A 23765-nucleotide genomic window follows, 5' to 3' on the forward strand; every position below is an offset into this window, starting at 1 on the left:
CTAGATCGGGATGTGATGTCGGCTTTCCTGGCAGAAACTGTCCCTGAGCCAGGAGTAGACCCCTCTCTTGATGTTTTGACCGAAGTGATCAGGGAAGAGGAAGTCAGCCGGGCGATTGAAGGGCTCGCCCTCAAGAAATCGCCGGGTCCGGATGGCTTAACATCTGAGTTTTATAAGACCTTTAAGGACGCCTTGGTTCCCCTCTTGACGGAGGTATATAATGAGTGTCTTTCCTCGGGCGCTCTGCCGAAGTCAATGAGGAGGTCTGCCCTGATCATCCTGTCAAAGGGTAAGGACCGATCTCGTATTGAGAACTGGCGTCCCATAGCGCTTCTCAATACCGACAGAAAGGTTTTGGCAAAGGTGCTGTTTAATCGGCTGGTGCAGTTTGCACCCCGGCTCCTTTCGGGGACCCAGCACTGCTCTGTTCCAGGCCGCAGTACATTTAGTGCTGTGCTTTGTGTCCGGGAGGCAGTGGAGCAGGGCAGGGCTGGTAACTGGAAGGGGTACTTGCTGTCCTTGGATCAGGCAAAAGCGTTTGATCGGGTTAACCACGAGTACCTCTGGTCTGTCCTTCTGAGGTATGGCCTGCCGGGGGTGTTTGTCAATTGGCTGAAAGTTTTGTACGCAGGGGCAGAGAGTTTCCCGCTTGTGAACGGTTGGATTGGCCGCTCTTTTGAGGTCGGGTCTGGTGTTCGCCAGGGTTGTCCTCTGAGCCCACTCTTATACGTGTTCGCGATTGACCCATTCCTTAGGAGGGTTGATCGTGGGCCGTTGGTGGGAGTCGGGATGGACCAGGCGGCACCGGAAGCCACTCTAAGGGTGGTAGCCTATGCCGATGATGTCACCGTTTTTGTGTCCTCGAGAGGGGAGGCGCAATGGGTGATGTCAGAGGTTGACCGCTACTCAGAGGCTTCTGGGTCCAAGATCAACCGGGATAAGTGTGAGAGTCTCTGGCTGGGAGAGGGGGATCCAGGCTTTGATCTCCCGGACACTCTTCCAGGGCCCCAAGACTCTGCCAAAGTTCTCGGCATCGAATTTGGCCAGGGGGATTACCCCATGCAAAACTGGGACGGCAGGCTTAAGATCGCCGCTCAGAGGGTGGACCAGTGGAAGGGTTGGTCTTTGACCCTCAGGGAAAGGGTGAACTTGATTAAAACTTACCTGCTCCCATTGCTGATATATCTGGGCAGTGTGTGCATGTTGCCAGAGCCCCTCTGGACTCGGGTCTACAGTCTGTTCTTCCAGCTGTTATGGGGGAATAGGCTGAACCTTATCAAGAGGGAGGTTACTTACCGCACGAGGAGACAAGGAGGGTTGTGTATGGTCAACCCTGTGGTGTTCCTAGTGAATACCTTTCTTAAGATCAATGTTGCAAACCTCTGGAAAGAGAGGGCTCCTCCGTGGGTATACTCCTGCAGGGGATGGTTTCGGCCTTTCTTCCAGGAATGGGAGACAGGAGGACAAGTGAAGGATCTTCGTACACCGCATGGGCATCTTCCGGCTTACGCTACCCCGGTTCTGAAGGTGATTCGCCGGTGGGGTCTGGGAATGTGGGAGATCAGGACTTTGTCGAGGAAACTCCTTGACAGGAGGGTTCTGTTTGCCCGTTTCCAGAAGCCTCTGGCCCTCAGGGATTGCCCAAGTCGGGATCTTGGGGTGGGTTTAGGTCTTTTGAATTCCATCAGGATCCCCTTGAAGTTTTGGGACGTGACTTGGCGCTGCTTCCATGGAAAGCTGTGTGTGAGGGACAATCTGAAGTGTAGGAGCTCTGAGGAAAGGGGTTGTCCCCGGGAGGAGTGCGGTGGCCTGCTGGAGAGCATGGACCACTTCCTGCTTCAGTGCCCCTTTAACACAGAGGTGTACAACCGGGTGGGCGCTTCCATCCATTGGCCCGGGTTGGCCGGTCTCTCCTATGCGGAGTGGGCCTATGGAGCATTCAGAGGCCTGGGTGGCCGGGACCGCTGCACGTTATTCCTAGTTAGCCTAGTGGTCAGGTACCACACGTGGAACGCACGGTGTTTAGTGTCGACGCAGCGTAAAATCCTCCCGGTGGATGAGGTGGTTAGGAACATTCTGGGTGACCTGGTGAAGGTGCGCTCTCTGGAGTATGAGAGGCTGGGCACGGGGAGGGCCTCTCTCCTTTGGAGGGGGTTCTCCTTTAGTGTCCCTTAGTCCGTCATCTCCTCTCCTGGTGTTGGGCTGAAGCTGACACTGTAGATTTTTGTTTTGTATCTGAGGTTATAGTGATGTAGCGGCTTGCAGGCACCGAACCTGGGCTTTATGTGGTTTGGATTGTTATGTTGATTTGTTTAATGTGTTTGTATTTTGTGTACAGTGTGTATATAGTTATATGTAGTTATAGTTCTTGTGTGTGTTTATAGGTTGGTTGGTTTTGGGGTGTTGGTGTTAGGGTGTTAGGTTGGGAGGGGGGTGGACGGGACTTGGACTGTACGATCCTGGGCACTGGTCTGGACTATATAACGCGAACTTTGGACGTTAGACCAGTGTCTGGGGGGGGAGGGTGATGGGCGTGGGATTTAGTTAGCTATATTTAATGTTATTAATGTTATTTCAGTTATATTCATTGTTATTTCTGTGTTTATTTCTTGTTCGTTTATGTGTATTTTGCTGTGTATTTCAAAAAAAATAAAAAATTAGGTGGTGGGATTGGGTGATGGTTTTGTTTGTTCTTATGCTGAGTGTGTGGTGTGTGTGTGGCTGGGCCAGGAGATTTCCGTAAGTCTCTTTTAGTTTGTATTATTGTTTTGTTATTATTATTATTGTTTTGTTTTGCCAGAAGTTATGGCTTGATTTATGTTTATGGTTGTTATGTTTTTCATTTTTATATAAAATAAAAGATTTACAGGATGTAACTCAGGATCAGTACAGGATAAGTAATGTCATGTATGTACACAGTGACTGCACCAGCAGCAGAATAGTGAGTGCAGCTCTGGAGTATAATACAGGATGTAACTCAGGATCAGTACAGGATAAGTAATGTCATGTATGTACACAGTGACTGCACCAGCAGCAGAATAGTGAGTGCAGCTCTGGGGTATAATACAGGATGTAACTCAGGATCAGTACAGGATAAGTAATGTCATGTATGTACACAGTGACTGCACCAGCAGCAGAATAGTGAGTGCAGCTCTGGGGTATAATACAGGATGTATCTCAGGATCAGTACAGGATAAGTAATGCCATGTATGTACACAGTGACTGCACCAGCAGCAGAATAGTGAGTGCAGCTCTGGGGTATAATACAGGATGTAACTCAGGATCAGTACAGGATAAGTAATGTCATGTATGTACACAGTGACTGCACCAGCAGCAGAATAGTGAGTGCAGCTCTGGGGTATAATACAGGATGTAACTCAGGATCAGCATAAGTAATGTCATGTATGTACACAGTGACTGCACCAGCAGCAGAATAGTGAGTGCAGCTCTGGGGTATAATACAGGATATAACTCAGGATCAGTACAGGATAAGTAATGTCATGTATGTACACAGTGACTGCACCAGCAGCAGAATAGTGAGTGCAGCTCTGGGGTATAATACAGGATGTAACTCAGGATCAGTACAGGATAAGTAATGTCATGTATGTACACAGTGACTGCACCACCAGCAGAATAGTGAGTGCAGCTCTGGGGTATAATACAGGATGTAACTCAGGATCAGTACAGGATACATAATGTCATGTATGTACAGTGACTGCACCAGCAGCAGAATAGTGAGTGCAGCTCTGGAGTATAATACAGGATGTAACTCAGGATCAGTACAGGATAAGTAATGTCATGTATGTACACAGTGACTGCACCACCAGCAGAATAGTGAGTGCAGCTCTGGGGTATAATACAGGATGTAACTCAGGATCAGTACAGGATAAGTAATGTCATGTATGTACACAGTGACTGCACCAGCAGCAGAATAGTGAGTGCAGCTCTGGGGTATAATACAGGATGTAACTCAGGATCAGTACAGGATAAGTAATGTCATGTATGTACACAGTGACTGCACCAGCAGCAGAATAGTGAGTGCAGCTCTGGGGTATAATACAGGATGTAACTCAGGATCAGTACAGGATAAGTAATGTCATGTATGTACACAGTGACTGCACCAGCAGCAGAATAGTGAGTGCAGCTCTGGGGTATAATACAGGATGTAACTCAGGATCAGTACAGGATAAGTAATGTCATGTATGTACACAGTGACTGCACCAGCAGCAGAATAGTGAGTGCAGCTCTGGGGTATAATACAGGATGTAACTCAGGATCAGTACAGGATAAGTAATGTCATGTATGTACACAGTGACTGCACCAGCAGCAGAATAGTGAGTGCAGCTCTGGAGTATAATACAGGATGTAACTCAGGATCAGTACAGGATAAGTAATGTCATGTATGTACACAGTGACTGCACCAGCAGCAGAATAGTGAGTGCAGCTCTGGGGTATAATACAGGATGTAACTCAGGATCAGTACAGGATAAGTAATGTCATGTATGTACACAGTGACCCCACTATCTATGTGACACTATAGGGTGCTGTTCTATGGACGGTTATTAACCCTCTACGGTCCTTGATATCTTGTATAATAATACATGAAGCAGCATTGGGTTCAGGAAAGACCCAAGACCACAGAGATGGGTGACAGAGGCCACAGCCTTATCTCCCGGGGCCATTCCTGTGTCAGTCTCCCCTCCCTCTGCACCACAGGTCACTGGTTTATATGGTCACATTTATGTATAGTCACAAACAAATGCATTACTCTGGGTCAGGAGGCCTCTGCGATTCCTCCTGTTCTGTCTCATCATCTTTTTCTGTCCTGAAAGACAAACACACAAATATTAAGAATACAACCGCACAGGATACAAAGGGTTAATCTGCAGCATACACAGAATACATGCCCCCCCTGCTATAACAGGACACGGGTCATAGAGACCCTACATAACACCTGCAGAGCACCCGCCATGGCCCGGCACAGGACCTGCGCTCACATGACCCCTCGCTCCCACAGCCCAGAAGCAAACCAAAGCCGCGGGGTCCCCTGAGGTCCTGTCTCATCAAGGTCTATGGGATGTTGGGCCAAATACTCCTCTATGGACCCGGCTCTCCATACATACATACATACACATATTTGTAGGCTACTCATGGGAAGGCCAAGTAATAGACAGGACAGGAGCGCCAGATAACGGGTCACGTGACCCCGTGTCCAGAGGCGAACTCCCTGACCATGTCCCAACATTTATTGGAGCTTGGGCCATACTGTCATACAGCTCGCCTCCCAGAGCTGCATCAGGTACCAGCACCCAGGAGCGTCCTCCCCTCCACGCAGCAGCGCCCCGCCCCTCCCCTCCGCGCAGCAGCGCCTCCTCCTCCCCTCTCCTCTGCGCAGCAGCGCCTCCTCCTCCCCTCTCCTCTCCTCCGCGCAGCAGCGCCCCCTCCCCTCCCCTCCCCTCCGCGCAGCAGCGCCCCCTCCCCTCTCCTCCGCGCAGCAGCGCCCCCTCCCCTCTCCTCCGCGCAGCAGCGCCCCCTCCCCTCTCCTCTCCTCTCCTCTCCTCCCCTCAGCGCAGCAGCGCCCCCTCCCCTCTCCTCTCCTCCCCTCAGCGCAGCAGCGCCCCCTCCCCTCTCCTCTCCTCCCCTCAGCGCAGCAGCGCCCCCTCCCCTCTCCTCTCCTCCCCTCAGCGCAGCAGCGCCCCCTCCCCTCTCCTCTCCTCCCCTCAGCGCAGCAGCGCCCCCTCCCCTCTCCTCTCCTCCCCTCAGCGCAGCAGCGCCCCCTCCCCTCTCCTCCGCGCAGAAGCGCCCCCTCCCCTCTCCTCCCCTCCCCTCAGCGCAGCAGCGCCCCCTCCCCTCTCCTCCCCTCAGCGCAGCAGCGCCCCCTCCCCTCTCCTCCCCTCAGCGCAGCAGCGCCCCCTCCCCTCTCCTCAGCGCAGCAGCGCCCCCTCCCCTCTCCTCCCCTCCCCTCAGCGCAGCAGCGCCCCCTCCCCTCTCCTCTCCTCCCCTCAGCGCAGCAGCGCCCCCTCCCCTCTCCTCTCCTCCCCTCAGCGCAGCAGCGCCCCCTCCCCTCTCCTCTCCTCCCCTCAGCGCAGCAGCGCCCCCTCCCCTCTCCTCTCCTCCCCTCAGCGCAGCAGCGCCCCCTCCCCTCTCCTCTCCTCCCCTCAGCGCAGCAGCGCCCCCTCCCCTCTCCTCTCCTCCCCTCAGCGCAGCAGCGCCCCCTCCCCTCTCCTCTCCTCCCCTCAGCGCAGCAGCGCCCCCTCCCCTCTCCTCTCCTCCGCGCAGCAGCGCCCCCTCTCCTCTCCTCCCCTCCGCGCAGCAGCGCCCCCTCTCCTCCCCTCCGCGCAGCAGCGCCCCCTCTCCTCCCCTCCGCGCAGCAGCGCCTCCTCTCCTCTCCTCCGCGCAGCAGCGCCTCCTCTCCTCTCCTCCGCGCAGCAGCGCCTCCTCTCCTCCCCTCCGCGCAGCAGCGCCTCCTCTCCTCCCCTCCGCGCAGCAGCGCCTCCTCTCCTCCCCTCCGCGCAGCAGCGCCCCCTCCCCTATCCTCCCCTCCGCGCAGCAGCACCCCCTCCCCTCCGCGCAGCAGCGCCTCCTCCCCTCCATCTGCCGCTCTATGTCCTGTGCTGTTGTATGCACCGGCATTAGGAGCAGTGAGGGCTTCTCAGCTGCACTCATCACTATCACTACCAGGCCAATTATCTGCCATCAGTTATGGAAGCTCTTACTACACGAACCACATGTAGCCCATCGGCGGTAGTGCACCCCTGTTCCAGGCTTTTAGTTGAGAATAATGTGGCTGCACTTTATGTACATGCTCAGTAGAGATGGTACAGATCAGAGGGAAAGGGCACTGGGAAGCAACGGCTGCATTTATCTCAGCTCGAGTGCCCAGGAAAACAGGACTGGTGGCACCTAGTCACGGTGCAGCGGGTACATCATGACCGTGCTGGGTCACACAATATATATTATGTGTTCTTCTCTATGCAGCCTCTTGTCTTTCAATGGAGTAGGGAGGGGTGAGGAGCGCTCCCCTCCCTTCCCCCCCAGGCCATGTGCTTCGCCCAGGATCCAGTCTGGGATGCGCACACAGCCATGTGCAAGGGGGTCTTTGGGAAATAGAAGAAGTCAGAGTCAGAAATTTGGCTGACTGACTATAGCCCTGGGATGTCTCTTGTCCTGAACCCCAAATCACCCCCCCCCCCCATAACCCCTAGAGGTAGATTAGGAAATCACACATGTCTGTGCACACATGTACCAGAGCTTGGGACTGCAGGTTATTCTGTATTGATGGACTATCACCCCCACCACACACAACCTCTAATCTCCAGGACTGATAAGAGGGAGGCAATGTTTACCCGGCACAATTACAGGGTCAGGGTGCAGTGTCTGGGGGGAGGCATTTATATCCTGCCCCACACAGCATGGAGGCCAGCGGCCCCTCACATACAGACTGTGTGGTGTCTGGCAATCAGGATCAGCCTGACCCTACGAACCCCCTTCCTCTCCCTCTTCACAGCTCATCATGTACAGCGCCATACACTGGATTGTGGCCATGCCTGGGACTGCACCCCGGACCTAATGGCTTGATAGGACCAATAATAACAGTCCCAGAAACCGACTTTTAAATCCACATTTATAAAAGCGATCTGGCAGCTCCTTGCAGCCGCTATGTAAAGAATTATTATTAGGTCTCTGCTTGCAATCAGTGAATGAGAACACATTTACTATTACAGGATAAAACATTGATGAGATAAACGGCTTGGGTTACAAACTAACATGGCAGAAGACTCCCGGCTGCTGAGAAGTTAATCCCGCAGGATTATCTATGGATGTGTTCACATCTACATAAGGAGGTCCAAGCCATGAGATAGGAATGAGTGAGGCCTGGTGTTAGTGGGATCAGCGGTGTGAGGGTTAACATTGAATGCACTCATTCAAATACAGCAAGCGGTGAGAGCATTCAGAGCCGTTTCCTTCTCCACAGATTACTGCACATTGCCATAGTGACCGACACAGGAGGGACACGTGCCCCGGGTGCGATGCAGGACAGTGCGGAGCCCCTGAGGCAAAGGAACCCGGCCGACCCGCAGGAGAAAAAGAGCAAAAAATTCTTGATCAGCAACTTGTCAGGAATGTGGAAAATCTACCGAAGTGTCTAAGGAGCCAATAAAGAGCGGGACCAGAACGGGACATGCGAGAGAGAGGCCCATTCAGCCCCCCCTACCCCCCAAGAGAGACGCCAAAGCAGGCCCCCACCCCCCAAGAGACGCCAAAGCAGGCCCCCCCCACCCCCCAAGAGACGCCAAAGCAGGACCCCCCACCCCCCAAGAGACGCCAAAGCAGGACCCCCCACCCCCCAAGAGACGCCAAAGCAGGCCCCCCCACCCCCAAGAGAGAAGCCAAAGCAGCCCCCCCTACCCCCCAAGAGAGACGCCAAAGCAGGCCCCCAAGAGAAAAGCCAAAGCAGGCCCCTCACACCCCCCAGGAGAGACGCCATTGCCCCCCCAAGGGAGAGAGACGTCGCCAGAGCACCCCATCCCCCCACACCCAAGAGATGACAAAGCAGGCCCCCCATGAGACAGAGACACTCTGAACAAGCCCCCGACTGAGCACCTCGAGAAAGAGAGAGATGCCAGTGAAGCCCCCCAAGGGACAGTGGCCTAGGACCCCCCCCCCCCTTCCCCGATAGAGAGGCACACCGGCAAAGATCCCTCCCTCCCACAGTGACAGATGTTGCCGCAATCCGCCAGCCCGCCGAGAAGGACAGATACCACCAGAGCCCCACAGAGCGGAGGAGGCGCTGCCACTGCCCCAAGGAGGGGGAAACCGTGAGACGCCACCGCAAGGCAGATGCCCCCAGATGGCATTACAGTCCCCGAGATCAAGAAACACCTCAGAGCCCTGATAGAGAGAACGCAGGAGCAGTGCTGGGGCCCCCCAAGAGAGAGCAATAAATACTGTCACAGCCCCAGAAAGTTATCACTAGAGGAACGAACGCAGCCTCCGGATCAAGGGACAGCGGGTGACACCGCTACAGCCCAGCCCCCCCCCCCCCCCCGAGAGAGAAAGAGAGGGAGGGATGTGCCGATACCCCCATGAGAGAGAAAGAGTGCAAGAGATGCAAACACGGCCCCCCGAGAGAGGGACATCACTAGAGGAACGACCGCAGCCTCCGGATCAAGGGACAGCGGGTGACACCGCTACAGCCCCCCCCCGAGAGAGAGAAAGAGAGGGAGGGATGTGCCGATACCCCCATGAGAGAGAGAGTGCAGGAGATGCTGACCCCCCCCCCCCCCCCCCCCGAGAGAGGGACATCACTAGAGAGACGACACAGCCTCCGGATCAAGGGACAGCGGGTGACACCGCTACAGCCGCCCTCTCAAGAGAAATAGCCGGAGATGCTGACCCCCCCCCCAGAGAGAGATAATACTAGAGAGACGACAACGCGGCCCAGAAAACGGTCTACAAATGAACTGCAATTCCATAAGTAGTTTATAGCTTCCATCTCTACTTTGTCAAAAATTTCCACAAGTTTGATTAAAAACCTTTGATTTGACTGTGACGCTAGAATGAGGCTCATCTCCCATCAGAAACCTCTGGTGCAGAGGGGCTTCCCGTCCAGGAACACGTCCTATTCATCACATCACAGCAGAATTATGGAAATATCAGACGAAGAGCCGCGTCCTCACAGTGACCTACAGTAATGCCTAATAAATCCAAAGGGAAGGAAAACGGGGTCCCCATTCCCTGACATCACCACCCAAGACGCAGTTACTCATCTCATCTCAAGGCTGCAGTGAGAGGAGAGGGGGTAACGCAGGAGCAGTTATGGGGGCTCAGACTGACCAAGGTAACGCAGGCGCCTCCATCCCTTCACTCGGTTACCTCTAATGATAGGAACACATTATTTACCAGTCCAGGAATAGTCACTGAGGGAAGGGGAAGCCTCTTCTTTGTATCACACAGCATTCACCATCTGCTAAATAGCAGAATAGCTACAGCATCACAGAAGGTCTGTTACAATGTATCAGTATAAAGCATCATCTGTACAGTCTGGACATAACTGGTTTAAGGATTGTCTAGAACAAACCTTCCCCTGTGTTTTACCTAATATGTTCCAGGTAACTGACAGGTAGCAGAGATCTTTGAAGGCTGTGATATTATACAGCAGAGATCTGCTCAGGATTCAAGGAGTGATCAGGGCCCATCAATGCATCTTCCCATTGTGGTTTCTATTGGAAACGCAAATTGTGGCGCAGATGGGGCCGGAAGCTGCGCGGAGCCGCGAGGTTATCCTCCATCAGAGCCAAATGATAAGAATCATCACAGACAACAAACTCCATGGAAGCCACAAGGATCATCCGACCCATATTAGGAAGACGGAGGTGGTAGATACAGCCGTACATCCCCCCATAACAGCTGAGCACATGATGGGATGGTCCTTGTAATCCCTTTCACCTCTCAGAGCCCTCATTAATAGTCCCCTAGAAATATTGGATGGTCACTAGACTTCTAGACTTTCACAATACTTATCAACCCCCCAATACTGGTCACACTTATTCCCCTGAACCCCAATATAATATATATGCCAGCCCACAGATACCCAAATGCATTGGGGACCTCTGACATCAGGAGCGGATGGCCCCATTATATGATTACAAGTGTGACAGTCCAGTATCCAATACAATAGTAGAACTGCTGCATGTAGGTCTTTCCGCCATGCTTTACACTGCATGTTTACACAGAAACTCAGGAGGTCGGTGTATGAAGTAACTAGATCATCAGTGAGGAAAGACAACCAGGTCAGAAGTTTGGGAGAATTGTCATGGAGATCACGGGCTATCATTATCTGGGGTCAGTGATACGATTCCCTCTCTAGTCCCCAGACATTGGTACAACCTCCGGCCATGATGCTACACTGACCAGCTCTGGGGTGCGCAGTGGGAGAGGACATTATGTGGAGCCCCCATATGTCACATACAACTCTATGCACACACCCCCACCGCAGGAGGCTGTAAAGGTATTAGGCTGGGACTAAGGGTACAGTCACACGCGGTTTGCCCGCCGTGCGCTGGAGGTAGCCCCACCTCCCTCCAAAGGAAACAGCAGCGCACGGCCGCACACTATCTTTTTGCAGTGTATGGCGCAGATCATGTAGCACCGTACCGCCATTGCCATCTATGGGGACGTATATGCGGCCGCGTGTACGTCCCCGTGAAAGGCCGTGTGAATGAGCCCTTAGGCTGCGTTCACAAATGTTGTGTTCTTAAATGCGTGAATATTAGTGTAAACACATACGGTTTTATGGGAGGCTTCTTTCCCTGATGGGTTTCAAATGCGTTTTAATAAGCCGCAAAAACGCCATGTGAGAACGCAGCTTAAAGGTAATAGCCTGCTGAGCTCATTGTATAATTGGACTATTTTAACGTTGGAAATTTGGTGCATCGCTGGAGATGTTGACCTTTGTAGTCAGGGTCAGCCCCCTTTTTAAAGATGATGGTTGCACTAGTTTATGAGCTTCATGGTTACAGCTCCCCAATATTTCCACGTCTCCCCTTCCATATCACACAGTGAGGCCCAGAGGAGGATGGCTGGGTGATATGGAGGACACAGGCCGCTGGACATGTTGGGGTGCGGCTCGTTCAATATGTTATGTGGGGTGACCATGGAGGTATTGCCCAGCATGTAATATATACTTACTCAGTAGGGTGTTCTGGATCATAGAAATCCCCCATTGTCAGTGGTGGAGCAAGGCATCCAGTCTGGAGAGATGAGGGGGGGTGACCTCAGAGAGATGGGGTGCCAGAGGAGTGATGTCTTCAGATGGGTGCAATAACCACACCCCTAGAGAGCGAGAGAGGGGTCCAGCAGCTTCCAAAGTGATGAGAAAAAGCCAAATATATGGCCTGCAAATAACTCCTCAAGATATCGGGGTACAACGCAGATGGGATCCAATAATTAGAGGGATAATCTCCAGATGCTGGGGTGCAGAGTAGGGTCCTGGGGAGCAGCGTAGACCAGGTGGCAAAGCTTGGGGTGCACAATGTGTGGTTACTTGGATGAGATGTAGGATATACCAGGCAGCAGATCTCGGGGTGCAGAGGGCTGGTTCAGCAGATCTCGGGGTGCAGAGGGCTGGTTCAGCAGATCTCGGGGTGCAGAGGGCTGGTTCAGCAGATCTCGGGGTGCAGAGGGCTGGTTCAGCAGATCTCGGGGTGCAGAGGGCTGGTTCAGCAGATCTCGGGGTGCAGAGGGCTGGTTCAGCAGATCTCGGGGTGCAGAGGGCTGGTTCAGCAGATCTCGGGGTGCAGAGGGCTGGTTCAGCAGATCTCGGGGTGCAGAGGGCTGGTTCAGCAGATCTCGGGGTGCAGAGGGCTGGTTCAGCAGATCTCGGGGTGCAGAGGGCTGGTTCAGCAGATCTCGGGGTGCAGAGGGCTGGTTCAGCAGATCTCGGGGTGCAGAGGGCTGGTTCAGCAGATCTCGGGGTGCAGAGGGCTGGTTCAGCAGATCTCGGGGTGCAGAGGGCTGGTTCAGCAGATCTCGGGGTGCAGGGGCTCCCCTCCTCCCATCAGCGGGTGATCCTGGAGGTTTTGGAGGTGCTCAGGCCATGATACCGCACACGTCTCCCCGCTCTGCCCCCTCTCCCTCCGGCCTCTCACTCCACAGCGTCCCCGGCTCTCGCCTGCGACTCTCCCCGGCTGCGCGGTGACCACAGGCCGCGGCTCATACAGAGGTGAGGGCCGCAAACACGACGGAGCACAAGGCAGAAGTCTAGGCCGGGAGAAGGTGCAGGGTTTCCCGGCAAGAGCTGCTGCGGCCTCCGGCTGCTCGGCTCCTCCTCCTTCACAACACGGAGCGGAAATGGCGTAGACTCATCCACTTCCTCCATTCACAACCGTAACGAGGAGGGGGCGGAGGAGGGGATCACACGCCCGGCGCACAGGTGAGACCCCGGCCCCGCGCCCCCACACACAGCGCCGCCGCTGCTGCGATCTGTGAGCATAGCAACCAATCACAATCAGGCTTCTATTTCGGTTAGTAAATATAAAACGTCTTATGATTGGTAGTTGGCAGTTTATACAAACTTTATTTATACTGTTTCAGTATCTGCATATTGCAACCAATCAGAATGCAGCTAATATGTCAGCTGGGAAATGTAAATCGTGTAATGATTGGTTGTTGGCAGTTTATATAAACTTTATTTATATTGCCCCAGCATCTGCACATAGCAACCAATCAGAATGCAGCTAAGATCTTATCAATGTAGGTTAGAAAATAAAGCGAGTGAGGCGATTGGATTCTATGGGAAACACTTTTTCTGTTGTTTGTATAAACTTTATTTATACAGTGACTAAAGAAGTTGTCCAAAAAGTGTAAATATAAAGAAAAAAAACATTACTTCATGCATCTGCCTCACAATAATCACAATAATTGTTTTAATTAAACTTTTTTTTACATAATTTTTTTAAGGAGTTGGACATCCCCTTTAAATTGTTACCACATATATAAGCATGTATATAATACTTAGCTTTGGGTGTATGATGTCCCTGGTGGAGATGAAGTCCAGTATTCCTGAGTGTTTGATACTCTGCAGTCAGAGTATCTATTTTCTCGTGTTCTCTCTCTATATACAATCTATCTGTATTATGTCACTCAGCAGAAGATGTCGCTGATCTGGCTGCAGGTTGGACAATGTGGCAATCAGATTGGACAGGAATGGTGGCAGATTCTTGGCAGTAACATCCCAGAGGATGAGCGGTAAGTTGTGGCTATTGCCGTCACTCGCTGTGGGGTCTCCACATTTACAATGTCCCTTAAAAAGCCCTTAAAATAAGCAGATTTCTAGGTAAATTCAGAATCTTGCAGAGAAGGCTCCAAGGATGAGTTATATGAATGGACTGAAGTGCATTGTCTTCTCATCCCTCGCAGGTATCCATATTTCTCCCGCGACGGCCTCATTAACGCCATCTGTGTAGACACCGAACCCAAGGTGATCCGTAAACTGCGCCAGCAAGTGAAGAGAGGGTAAGCCCCGATATATTGTTATCATTGTGCTCGTGGCCAAACTCTGTGGGATCACGGGTAATGTCCTCCTCAGGATTCATGAGGCTTCTGTGAGAAGCTGCAGGTGTGAATACATGTACCTGGCATTACATGGCGCCTGAGGTCTGGTCATGCTGGAGCGCCTCATATTGTGAGGACACCAAGGCGCCTCTTTATGACCTCCATATGCAGTTCTCAGTATAGACACGTATACGTGCGGTGTCTCGCATTATTTTCCCACTTCACTTTATAGAAAGGGGTTTAAAATGCACCTATATCCCGTCCATAGGTCTGTAAGTTATATGTATGGGGTGAGCAAAGCAGTCGGCCTATTTAAGAATGAAGTTCTCTAATGCTGATTAAACAGTGATCCCCCCCCCCCCCCATGCTGCATATGACAGTGGTCACATCTATGGCCGCTCCTTCTATAGCTACACTAGGATTTGGGTTCACTTTCATATAGTCAGCATCTCTAGTCCTCCTCCAGCCCATGCTGATTCTAATGTTTCCGTTCAGATACTTCAGAGACGCCAATATCATTGTGGGACAGAGAGGGAGAGGAAACAACTGGGCATATGGTAAGAAGCCTACAGGGGGTGCTGGGTACCTGTATACATCCATCATCCAGGATCTTAGCCACTACATACCGGTAACATCCAGAAACTCATCCACTACATACAGGTGACATCCAGGAACCCCACCGCTACATACAGGTGACATCCGGGAACCCCACCGCTACATACAGGTGACATCTGGGACCCCACCTCTACATACAGGTGACATCCGGGACCCCACCGCTACATACAGGTGACATCCAGGACCCCTCCACTACATACAGGTGACATCCAGGACCGCTCCACTACATACAGGTGACATCCGGGACCCCACCTCTACATACAGGTGACATCCGGGACCCCACCGCTACATACAGGTGACATCCGGGACCCCACCGCTACATACAGGTGACATCCAGGACCCCTCCACAACATACAGGTGACATCCAGGACCCCTCCACTAGATACAGGTGACATCCAGGACCGCTCCACTACATACAGGTGACATCCAGGAACCCCACCGCTGCATACAGGTGACATCCGGGAACCCCACCGCTACATACAGGTGACATCCGGGAACCCCACCGCTACATACAGGTGACATCCGGGAACCCCACCGCTACATACAGGTGACATCCGGGACCCCACCGCTACATACAGGTGACATCCAGGAACCCCCCCAGCTACATACAGGTGACATCCGGGACCCCACCGCTACATACAGGTGACATCCAGGACCCCTCCACAACATACAGGTGACATCCAGGACCCCACCGCTACATACAGGTGACATCCAGGACCCCACCGTTACATGCAGGTGACATCCAGGACCCCACCGTTACATACAGGTGACATCCAGGATCCCTCCACTACATACAGGTGACATCCAGGACCCCACCTCTACATACAGGTGACATCCAGGACCCCTCCACTACATACAGGTGACATCCAGGACCCCTCCACTACATACAGGTGACATCCAGGACCCCTCCACTACATACAGGTGACATCCAGGACCCCTCCACTACATACAGGTGACATCCAGGACCGCTCCACTACATACAGGTGACATCCAGGACACCTCCACTACATACAGGTGACATCCAGGACCCCTCCACTACATACAGGTGACATCCAGGACCCCTCCACTACATACAGGTGACATCCAGGACACCTCCACTACATACAGGTGACATCCAGGACACCTCCACTACATACAGGTGACATCCAGGACCGCTCCACTACATACAGGTGACATCCAGGACACCTCCACTACATACAGGTGACATCCAGGACACCTCCACTACATACAGGTGACATCCAGGACCGCTCCACTACATACAGGTGACATTCAGGACCCCTCCACTACATACAGGTGACATCCAGGAACCCCACCGCTACATACAGGTGACATCCAGGACCCCTCCACTACATACAGGTGACATCCAGGATCCCTCCACTACATACAGGTGACATCCAGGACCGCTCCACTACATACAGGTGACATTCAGGATCCCTCCACTACATACAGGTGACATCCAGGACCCCACCACTGCACTATATAGAGGATGTATTTGGGGGGGGCACAGAGTGAAGAAATTACACCTATTTCAGGCATCATTTTTAGGAGGCTGTTGGGTCACTCACATGGAGGGAACACTCTTGACTCTCCATCTCGATAATAGGATACCATGGGATTACAAGGAGTGGGGAGAGGGGCCTGCTGGACAGGACCATGGATGCGTTCCGGAAGGAGGTGGAGCGGCGGGACTGCTATAGCGGCACCGTGATCCTGCACAGTCTGTGTGGAGGCACCGGCTCGGGTAGGTCTCATAGGTTTCTCTGTGAATATGATGATTATGATGGATACCAGTAGGCAGGAATGGCAAGCAGCAAGCAGAGATCTTGAGGATGAGTATGCTAAGCCTTAGATTCTGGAGGTTGTACCAGTTCTGTGTCCTGTTCTCCAGGTATGGGCTCCCGGTTATGTGAAGAGATCAGAGAGACGTATCCTGCCGGGTATATACTATCTGTGACCGCAGCGCCGCATGAGACGGGCGACTCTCCGCTGCAGCATTATAACTCTCTGCTCTGCTTGGCCTGGATGCAAAGGTAACGACTCATTACAATGTATAGTGGGCACTGCCAGGGGGTCCTGCCCGGGGCCCTAGTGCGGGGCTGCTATACTTGATCTATTGATCGGCTCTATCATCTAGGGGTAAGATTTCCTTAGTCACGTCCTCGCCTGCTGAGGGTGTGTGCACTGGGTCTTACTGCTCCTTAAAGGGCCAGCACACACTTTCTTTATTCTGTCCCTGCCAAACCTTTTTGCAGCAGTTTCTGCTTCTGTTTCCCATGTACCCGACATCTGCTCATTATATGTTTCGGTCTTTGGTACTCGGCCTCCCCCTGCTGATTTCCCATGTTGACCCCAACTCCCTGAATTACAAACCTGTGTTGGCCTCCCGACCTTTGTTTGTTACTGACTCTTCCTGCAATTCACCTTCCCTGACCTTGGCCCCAACCTGACAACTCTCTCTTCTCTGCGGCCCGATTATTTGAGCCCTAGGACTACACATTGGGGGTCATTTACTTAGGGCTCGATTCGCGTTTTCCCGACGTGTTACCCAAATATTTCCGATTTGCGCCGATTTTCCCTGTATTGTCCCGGGTTTTTGGCGCTCGCAATCGGATTGTGGCGCATCGGCGCCAGCATGCACGTGACGGAAATCGGGGGGCGTGGCCGAACGAAAACTCGACGAATTCGCAAAAACCGCCGCATTTTTTAAAAAAAAAGTGTCGCGGGACACGCGCTTACCTTCACCAGGAATAGGGCAGTGAACTTCCGGCGGACTTCAGCGCAGCAGCGACACCTGGTGGACGTCGGAGGAACTGCCTCCGTGAATCCCAGCCGGACCCGAATCCTCCGCAGAGAACGCGCTGCAGGATCGCGAAGGGACCGGGTAAGTAAATCTGCCCCAATGGGTACATATTAGATTACCAGAACAATTGACTTTTTAGGTACCGCAATGGGGTCCTGATCAGCCCTGAAATAACTATTGTATCTTTGCAGGTTCTGTGATGGGGTCCTCCTCTTCCAGAATGATGAGGTTATGAGGAGAGCGGCCTCCATGGAGGAGAAAAAGACATTCACAGCTTGTGGGCCTCAGCCTCTGGTCTCCCTCACCTCCATGAACACGCACATTGCTTCCTGCCTGGCGGGACTCCTCTGCCCTGTGTATTCACTGAAGACCAGAAGGTGGTGGGATCTGCGGGGTCTGGTATTTTGGGGGTCACGGTGTTGGGTGGATTAATGATGTCCTTCTCCTCTGTATCAGTCCGGTGAGTGTTGGGCTGGAGCCCTGGGAGCTGATTCGCTGTCTGTGTCCCATGTCCACCATGAAGTTCCTGCACACATCTCAGGTCTGCAGGAGGTGAGGGGCGTCTGATTATGTCACCTACAGGACTTACTGAATGTACCTACCTGACTTTATATAGCCCGATGCTAGACAGGTCATGTGACCTTCACTATTATCAACCCCTCTGATGCTCGGGTGTCCTGACCGCTGCGCACAATGTGATCCACCCCCAGGAATGGAAGACAATTCATTGTTGTCTTGTATCCACAGGGGAGCGGCCTCCTGGGACACAGTGACGAGCTCCGTGGTGCGGACCCTCCCCCGAGCCGATCCAGCAGGGCATCTCGTATCCAGAATATTACAGAATTATTATAGAACAGAAAAGTGTCTGGGGGTGCAGCCATGTGCCCCATGGGAATGGATCAGGGGGCCTTATGAGGGGTCACATGGGGGGCTTGGGTTGGACCCCCGCAGGCAGACACCTCCCCCCTGTCTTGTAGATATTTGTGGTACAATCTTGATGGATTGTGAGATGTCTTATGCTCCAGTCACATCCAAAGCTGCATTTATAACATGATTTCTATTAGGACTTCTGGGCAGTGACCTCCAATAGTGTCGCCCGCTCTAGGGCTTATTCTCATGGCACCCGCTCATGATGCGCTGCACCTATGGTGTCTTACCGGGCCCAGCGGCCACAAAGCGTAGGTTAGGGGCAATATTTGGAGAGGGGAGGGGTCCTGACGTCTCCCCATTATATTACTCTCTTTAACCCTCTCCCTCCCAGCACCACAGTCTGTCCGTCCTGGCTGTGGCTCGTAACTCTCAGGACTATTCGTTCCTGCTTTCCCGGGACTCTGTGCTGCTGAAGCTGCGGCAGGCGTATCGCTGCGTTCCGTGGAACCCCTCGCCGGTGCACTGCTGGACCGGTCAGTCTCTGCTGCTGTTCCCTTCATTACTTTGGGGTCCTGTCTCCTGCAGCGGCCGCCATGTTGTCGTGTTACTGTCAGTTTTTCGCTCACTTCTCTTATGTTTCCGCAGACCCCCAGAATATCCTGGACCCCCCCGGTTACAGCCATTCGCTGACAGTCTGCGCCAATCACTCCAGCGCCGCCGACCTTCTGAGCAGCGCGGGGACTAAAGCGCGGACCATGTACCGCTCCGGGGCCTATCTGCACTGGTACCGCCGCTACGGCTGCGAGGACGACGACTTCCAGATGTCCTTTGATACCGTGGACTCGGTGGTGGATGAATACAGGGGTCTGGGGGTCCAGTGACCTGCAGGGGGGGGTCCAGTGACCTGCAGGGGGGGGGGTCCAGTGACCTGCCGGGGGGGGGGGGGGGTCCAGTGACCTGCCGGAGGGGTCCAGTGACATGCTGGGCAGGGTCCAGTGACCTGCTGGGGGGCGGGGTCCAGTGACCTGCAGGGTGGGGGGGTCCAGTGACCTGCTGGGGGGCGGGGTCCAGTGACCTGCAGGGGGGGGGGTCCAGTGACCTGCCGGGGGGGGGGGGGTCCAGTGACCTGCCGGAGGGGTCCAGTGACATGCTGGGCAGGGTCCAGTGACCTGCTGGGGGGCGGGGTCCAGTGACCTGCTGGGTGGGGCGGTCCAGTGACCTGCTGGGGGGCGGGGTCCAGTGACCTGCAGGGGGGGGGGGTCCAGTGACCTCATCACACACCTGGCGCCCGCTGTCTGGGTGTAATAGTAAAATATCTTACAAATCCTAATCACAAATCTTCCTGAGATTCTAGTCATCGGCTTCTGGCAGCCGGAGGGGGAGTCCTGTCCCTGGTGGTCCTGGTGGTCTGGGGTACCAAGGGTCTAATAATATGTGAGTGTAGCCCATTAGACTCCATCATCAGTAGAAGCCGCAGCATCTAAGGGGTTGCAGCCGCATATAGAAGAACCAGCAGGGGGCGCCTGAGCATGGATGTGTCACCAGGGGCACAGGAGACTGAGCTCTGGGGTCCCGGCTCCGCAGCAAATGTATTTATTATTATTATTATTATTATTATTATTTTTGTACCGAGCAACTAAGTTTTTAATAAATTATTATTGTTTAAGATTTTTGTGGAGACACGTGGAGTGACCCGAGATAACACTCTGGAGTATCACAGTCCTGCTGCTACTAACAACATCTCTACAGGGACAGTACATAACACTTGCTGCACAGAGCACAGCAGTGTGAGGTCTGATTACACATCTCTCGAGGGACAGTACATAACACTGGCTGCAGAGAGCACAGAGCACAGCAGTGTGAGGTCTGATTACACATCTCTCCAGGGACAATACATCACACTGGCTGCAGAGAGCACAGAGCACAGCAGTGTGAGGTCTGATTACACATCTCTCCAGGGACACGGCATAACACTGGCTGCAGAGAGCACAGAGCACAGCAGTGTGAGGTCTGATTACACATCTCTCCAGGGACACTACATAACACTGGCTGCAGAGAGCACAGAGCACAGCAGTGTGAGGTCTGATTACACATCTCTCCAGGGACAATACATCACACTGGCTGCAGAGAGCACAGAGCACAGCAGTGTGAGGTCTGATTACACATCTCTCCAGGGACAATACATAACACTGGCTGCAGAGAGCACAGAGCACAGCAGTGTGAGGTCTGATTACACATCTCTCCAGGGACAATACATAACACTGGCTGCAGGGAGCACAGAACACAGCAGTGTGAGGTCTGATTACACATCTCTCCAGGGACAGTACATAACACTGGCTGCAGAGAGCACAGAGCACAGCAGTGTGAGGTCTGATTACACATCTCTCCAGGGACAATGCATAACACTGGCTGCAGAGAGCACAGAGCACAGCAGTGTGAGGTCTGATTACACATCTCTCCAGGGACAATACATAACACTGGCTGCAGAGAGCACAGAGCACAGCAGTGTGAGGTCTGATTACACATCTCTCCAGGGACAATACATAACACTGTCTGCACAGAGCACAGCAGTGTGAGGTCTGATTACACATCTCTCCAGGGACACGGCATAACACTGGCTGCAGAGAGCACAGAGCACAGCAGTGTGAGGTCTGATTACACATCTCTCCAGGGACAATACATAACACTGGCTGCAGAGAGCACAGAGCACAGCAGTGTGAGGTCTGATTACACATCTCTCCAGGGACAATACATAACACTGTCTGCAGAGAGCACAGAGCACAGCAGTGTGAGGTCTGATTACACATCTCTCCAGGGACAATACATAACACTGGCTGCAGAGAGCATAGAGCACAGCAGTGTGAGGTCTGATTACACATCTCTCCAGGGACAGTACATAACACTGGCTGCAGAGAGCACAGAGCACAGCAGTGTGAGGTCTGATTACACATCTCTCCAGGGACAATACATAACACTGGCTGCAGAGAGCACAGAGCACAGCAGTGTGAGGTCTGATTACACATCTCTCCAGGGACAGTACATAACACTTGCTGCAGAGAGCACAGAGCACAGCAGTGTGAGGTCTGATTACACATCTCTCCAGGGACAATACATAACACTGGCTGCAGAGAGCACAGAGCACAGCAGTGTGAGGTCTGATTACACATCTCTCCAGGGACAATACATAACACTGGCTGCAGAGAGCACAGAGCACAGCAGTGTGAGGTATGATTACACATCTCTCCAGGGACAGTACATAACACTTGCTGCAGAGAGCACAGAGCACAGCAGTGTGAGGTCTGATTACACATCTCTCCAGGGACCATACATGACACTGGCTGCAGAGAGCACAGCAGTGTGAGGTCAGATTACACATCTCTCCAGGGACAATACATAACACTGGCTGCAGAGAGCATAGAGCACAGCAGTGTGAGGTCTGATTACACATCTCTCCAGGGACAGTACATAACACTGGCTGCAGAGAGCACAGAGCACAGCAGTGTGAGGTCTGATTACACATCTCTCCAGGGACAATACATAACACTGGCTGCAGAGAGCACAGAGCACAGCAGTGTGAGGTCTGATTACACATCTCTCCAGGGACAGTACATAACACTTGCTGCAGAGAGCACAGAGCACAGCAGTGTGAGGTCTGATTACACATCTCTCCAGGGACAATACATAACACTGGCTGCATAGAGCACAGAGCACAGCAGTGTGAGGTCTGCTTACACATCTCTCCAGGGACAATACATAACACTGGCTGCAGAGAGCACAGAGCACAGCAGTGTGAGGTATGATTACACATCTCTCCAGGGACAGTACATAACACTTGCTGCAGAGAGCACAGCAGTGTGAGGTCTGATTACACATCTCTCCAGGGACAATACATAACACTGGCTGCAGAGAGCACAGAGCACAGCAGTGTGAGGTCTGATTACACATCTCTCCAGGGACAATACATAACACTGGCTGCGGAGAGCACAGAGCACAGCAGTGTGAGGTATGATTACACATCTCTTTACAGGGACAATACATAACACTGGCTGCAGAGAGCACAGAGCACAGCAGTGTGAGGTCTGATTACACATCTCTCCAGGGACAATACATAACACTGGCTACAGAGAGCACAGAGCACAGCAGTGTGAGGTCTGATTACACATCTCTCCAGGGACAATACATAACACTGGCTGCAGAGAGTACAGAGCACAGCAGTGTGAGGTCTGATTACACATCTCTCCAGGGACAGTACATAACACTGGCTGCAGAGAGCACAGAGCACAGCAGTGTGAGGTCTGATTACACATCTCTCCAGGGATAATACATAACACTGGCTGCAGAGAGCACAGAGCACAGCAGTGTGAGGTATGATTACACATCTCTCCAGGGACAATACATAACACTGGCTTCAGAGAGCACAGAGGACAGCAGTGTGAGGTCTGATTACACATCTCTCCAGGGACAATACATAATACTGGCTGCAGGGAGCACAGAGCACAGCAGTGTGAGATATGATTACACATCTCTCCAGGGACAATACATAGCACTGGCTGCAGAGAGCACAGAGCACAGCAGTGTGAGGTCTGATTACACATCTCTCCAGGGACAATACATAACACTGGCTGCAGAGAGCACAGAGCACAGCAGTGTGAGGTCTGATTACACATCTCTCCAGGGACAATACATAATACTGGCTGCAGGGAGCACAGAGCACAGCAGTGTGAAGTCTGATTACACATCTCTCCAGGGACAATACAAAACACTGGCTGCAAAAAGCACAGAGCACAGCAGTGTGAGGTCTGATTACACATCTCTCCAGGGACAATACATAATACTGGCTGCAGGGAGCACAGAGCACAGCAGTGTGAGGTCTGATTACACATCTCTCCAGGAACAATACATAACACTGGCTGCAGAGAGCACAGAGCACAGCAGTGTGAGGTCTGATTACACATCTCTCCAGGGACAATACATAGCACTGGCTGCAGAGAGCACAGAGCACAGCAGTGTGAGGTCTGATTACACATCTCTCCAGGGACAATACATAATACTGGCTGCAGGGAGCACAGAGCACAGCAGTGTGAGGTCTGATTACACATCTCTCCAGGGACAATACATAGCACTGGCTGCAGAGAGCACAGAGCACAGCAGTGTGAGGCCTGATTACACATCTCTCCAGGGACAATACATAACACTGGCTGCAGAGAGCACAGAGCACAGCAGTGTGAGGCCTGATTACACATCTCTCCATGGACAATACATAACACTGGCTGCAGAGAGCACAGAGCACAGCAGTGTGAGGTCTGATTACACATCTCTCCTGGGACAATACATAACACTGGCTGCAGAGAGCACAGAGCACAGCAGTGTGAGGTCTGATTACACATCTCTCCAGGGACAATACATAACACTGGCTGCAGAGAGC

General features: G+C 52.8%; 2 protein-coding genes across 5 annotated transcripts in view; one reads left to right on the top strand and one right to left on the bottom strand.

Annotated features, from left to right (window-relative positions):
• Window positions 1-12953, bottom strand: part of SETD2 (SET domain containing 2, histone lysine methyltransferase) — a 47431-nt gene extending 34478 nt beyond the window's left edge. Inside the window, exons 1-2 of the mRNA XM_072132287.1 lie at window positions 11692-12953; window positions 4769-4825 (exon numbers count right to left, since the gene is read on the bottom strand). Coding sequence (XP_071988388.1) covers window positions 4769-4825; window positions 11692-11726 — 92 coding nt within the window. The 5' untranslated portion in view covers window positions 11727-12953. The remainder of the gene's footprint in view (window positions 1-4768; window positions 4826-11691) is intronic.
• LOC140110821 (tubulin delta chain-like) lies at window positions 12829-19232 on the top strand. 4 transcript variants are annotated; one of them, XM_072132292.1, is made up of 11 exons: window positions 12829-12934; window positions 13649-13749; window positions 13921-14016; window positions 14551-14612; window positions 16274-16411; window positions 16559-16700; window positions 17662-17847; window positions 17927-18022; window positions 18218-18293; window positions 18732-18873; window positions 18986-19232. In XM_072132292.1, exons 2-11 carry the CDS (start codon window positions 13655-13657, stop codon window positions 19219-19221), a joined length of 1269 nt encoding a protein of 422 aa, XP_071988393.1. In that variant the 5' UTR covers window positions 12829-12934; window positions 13649-13654; the 3' UTR covers window positions 19222-19232. The 4 variants fall into 4 exon arrangements, with proteins under 4 accessions (XP_071988393.1, XP_071988392.1, XP_071988391.1 ...); XM_072132291.1 differs by having other exon boundaries at window positions 12834-12934; window positions 13652-13749; XM_072132290.1 differs by having other exon boundaries at window positions 12893-13025; window positions 13652-13749.
• The last annotated feature ends 4533 nt before the right edge of the window (window positions 19233-23765 follow it).

This window comes from Engystomops pustulosus, unplaced genomic scaffold (genome assembly GCF_040894005.1).
Source record: "Engystomops pustulosus unplaced genomic scaffold, aEngPut4.maternal MAT_SCAFFOLD_332, whole genome shotgun sequence".
Classification (NCBI taxonomy): Eukaryota; Metazoa; Chordata; class Amphibia; order Anura; family Leptodactylidae; genus Engystomops; species Engystomops pustulosus.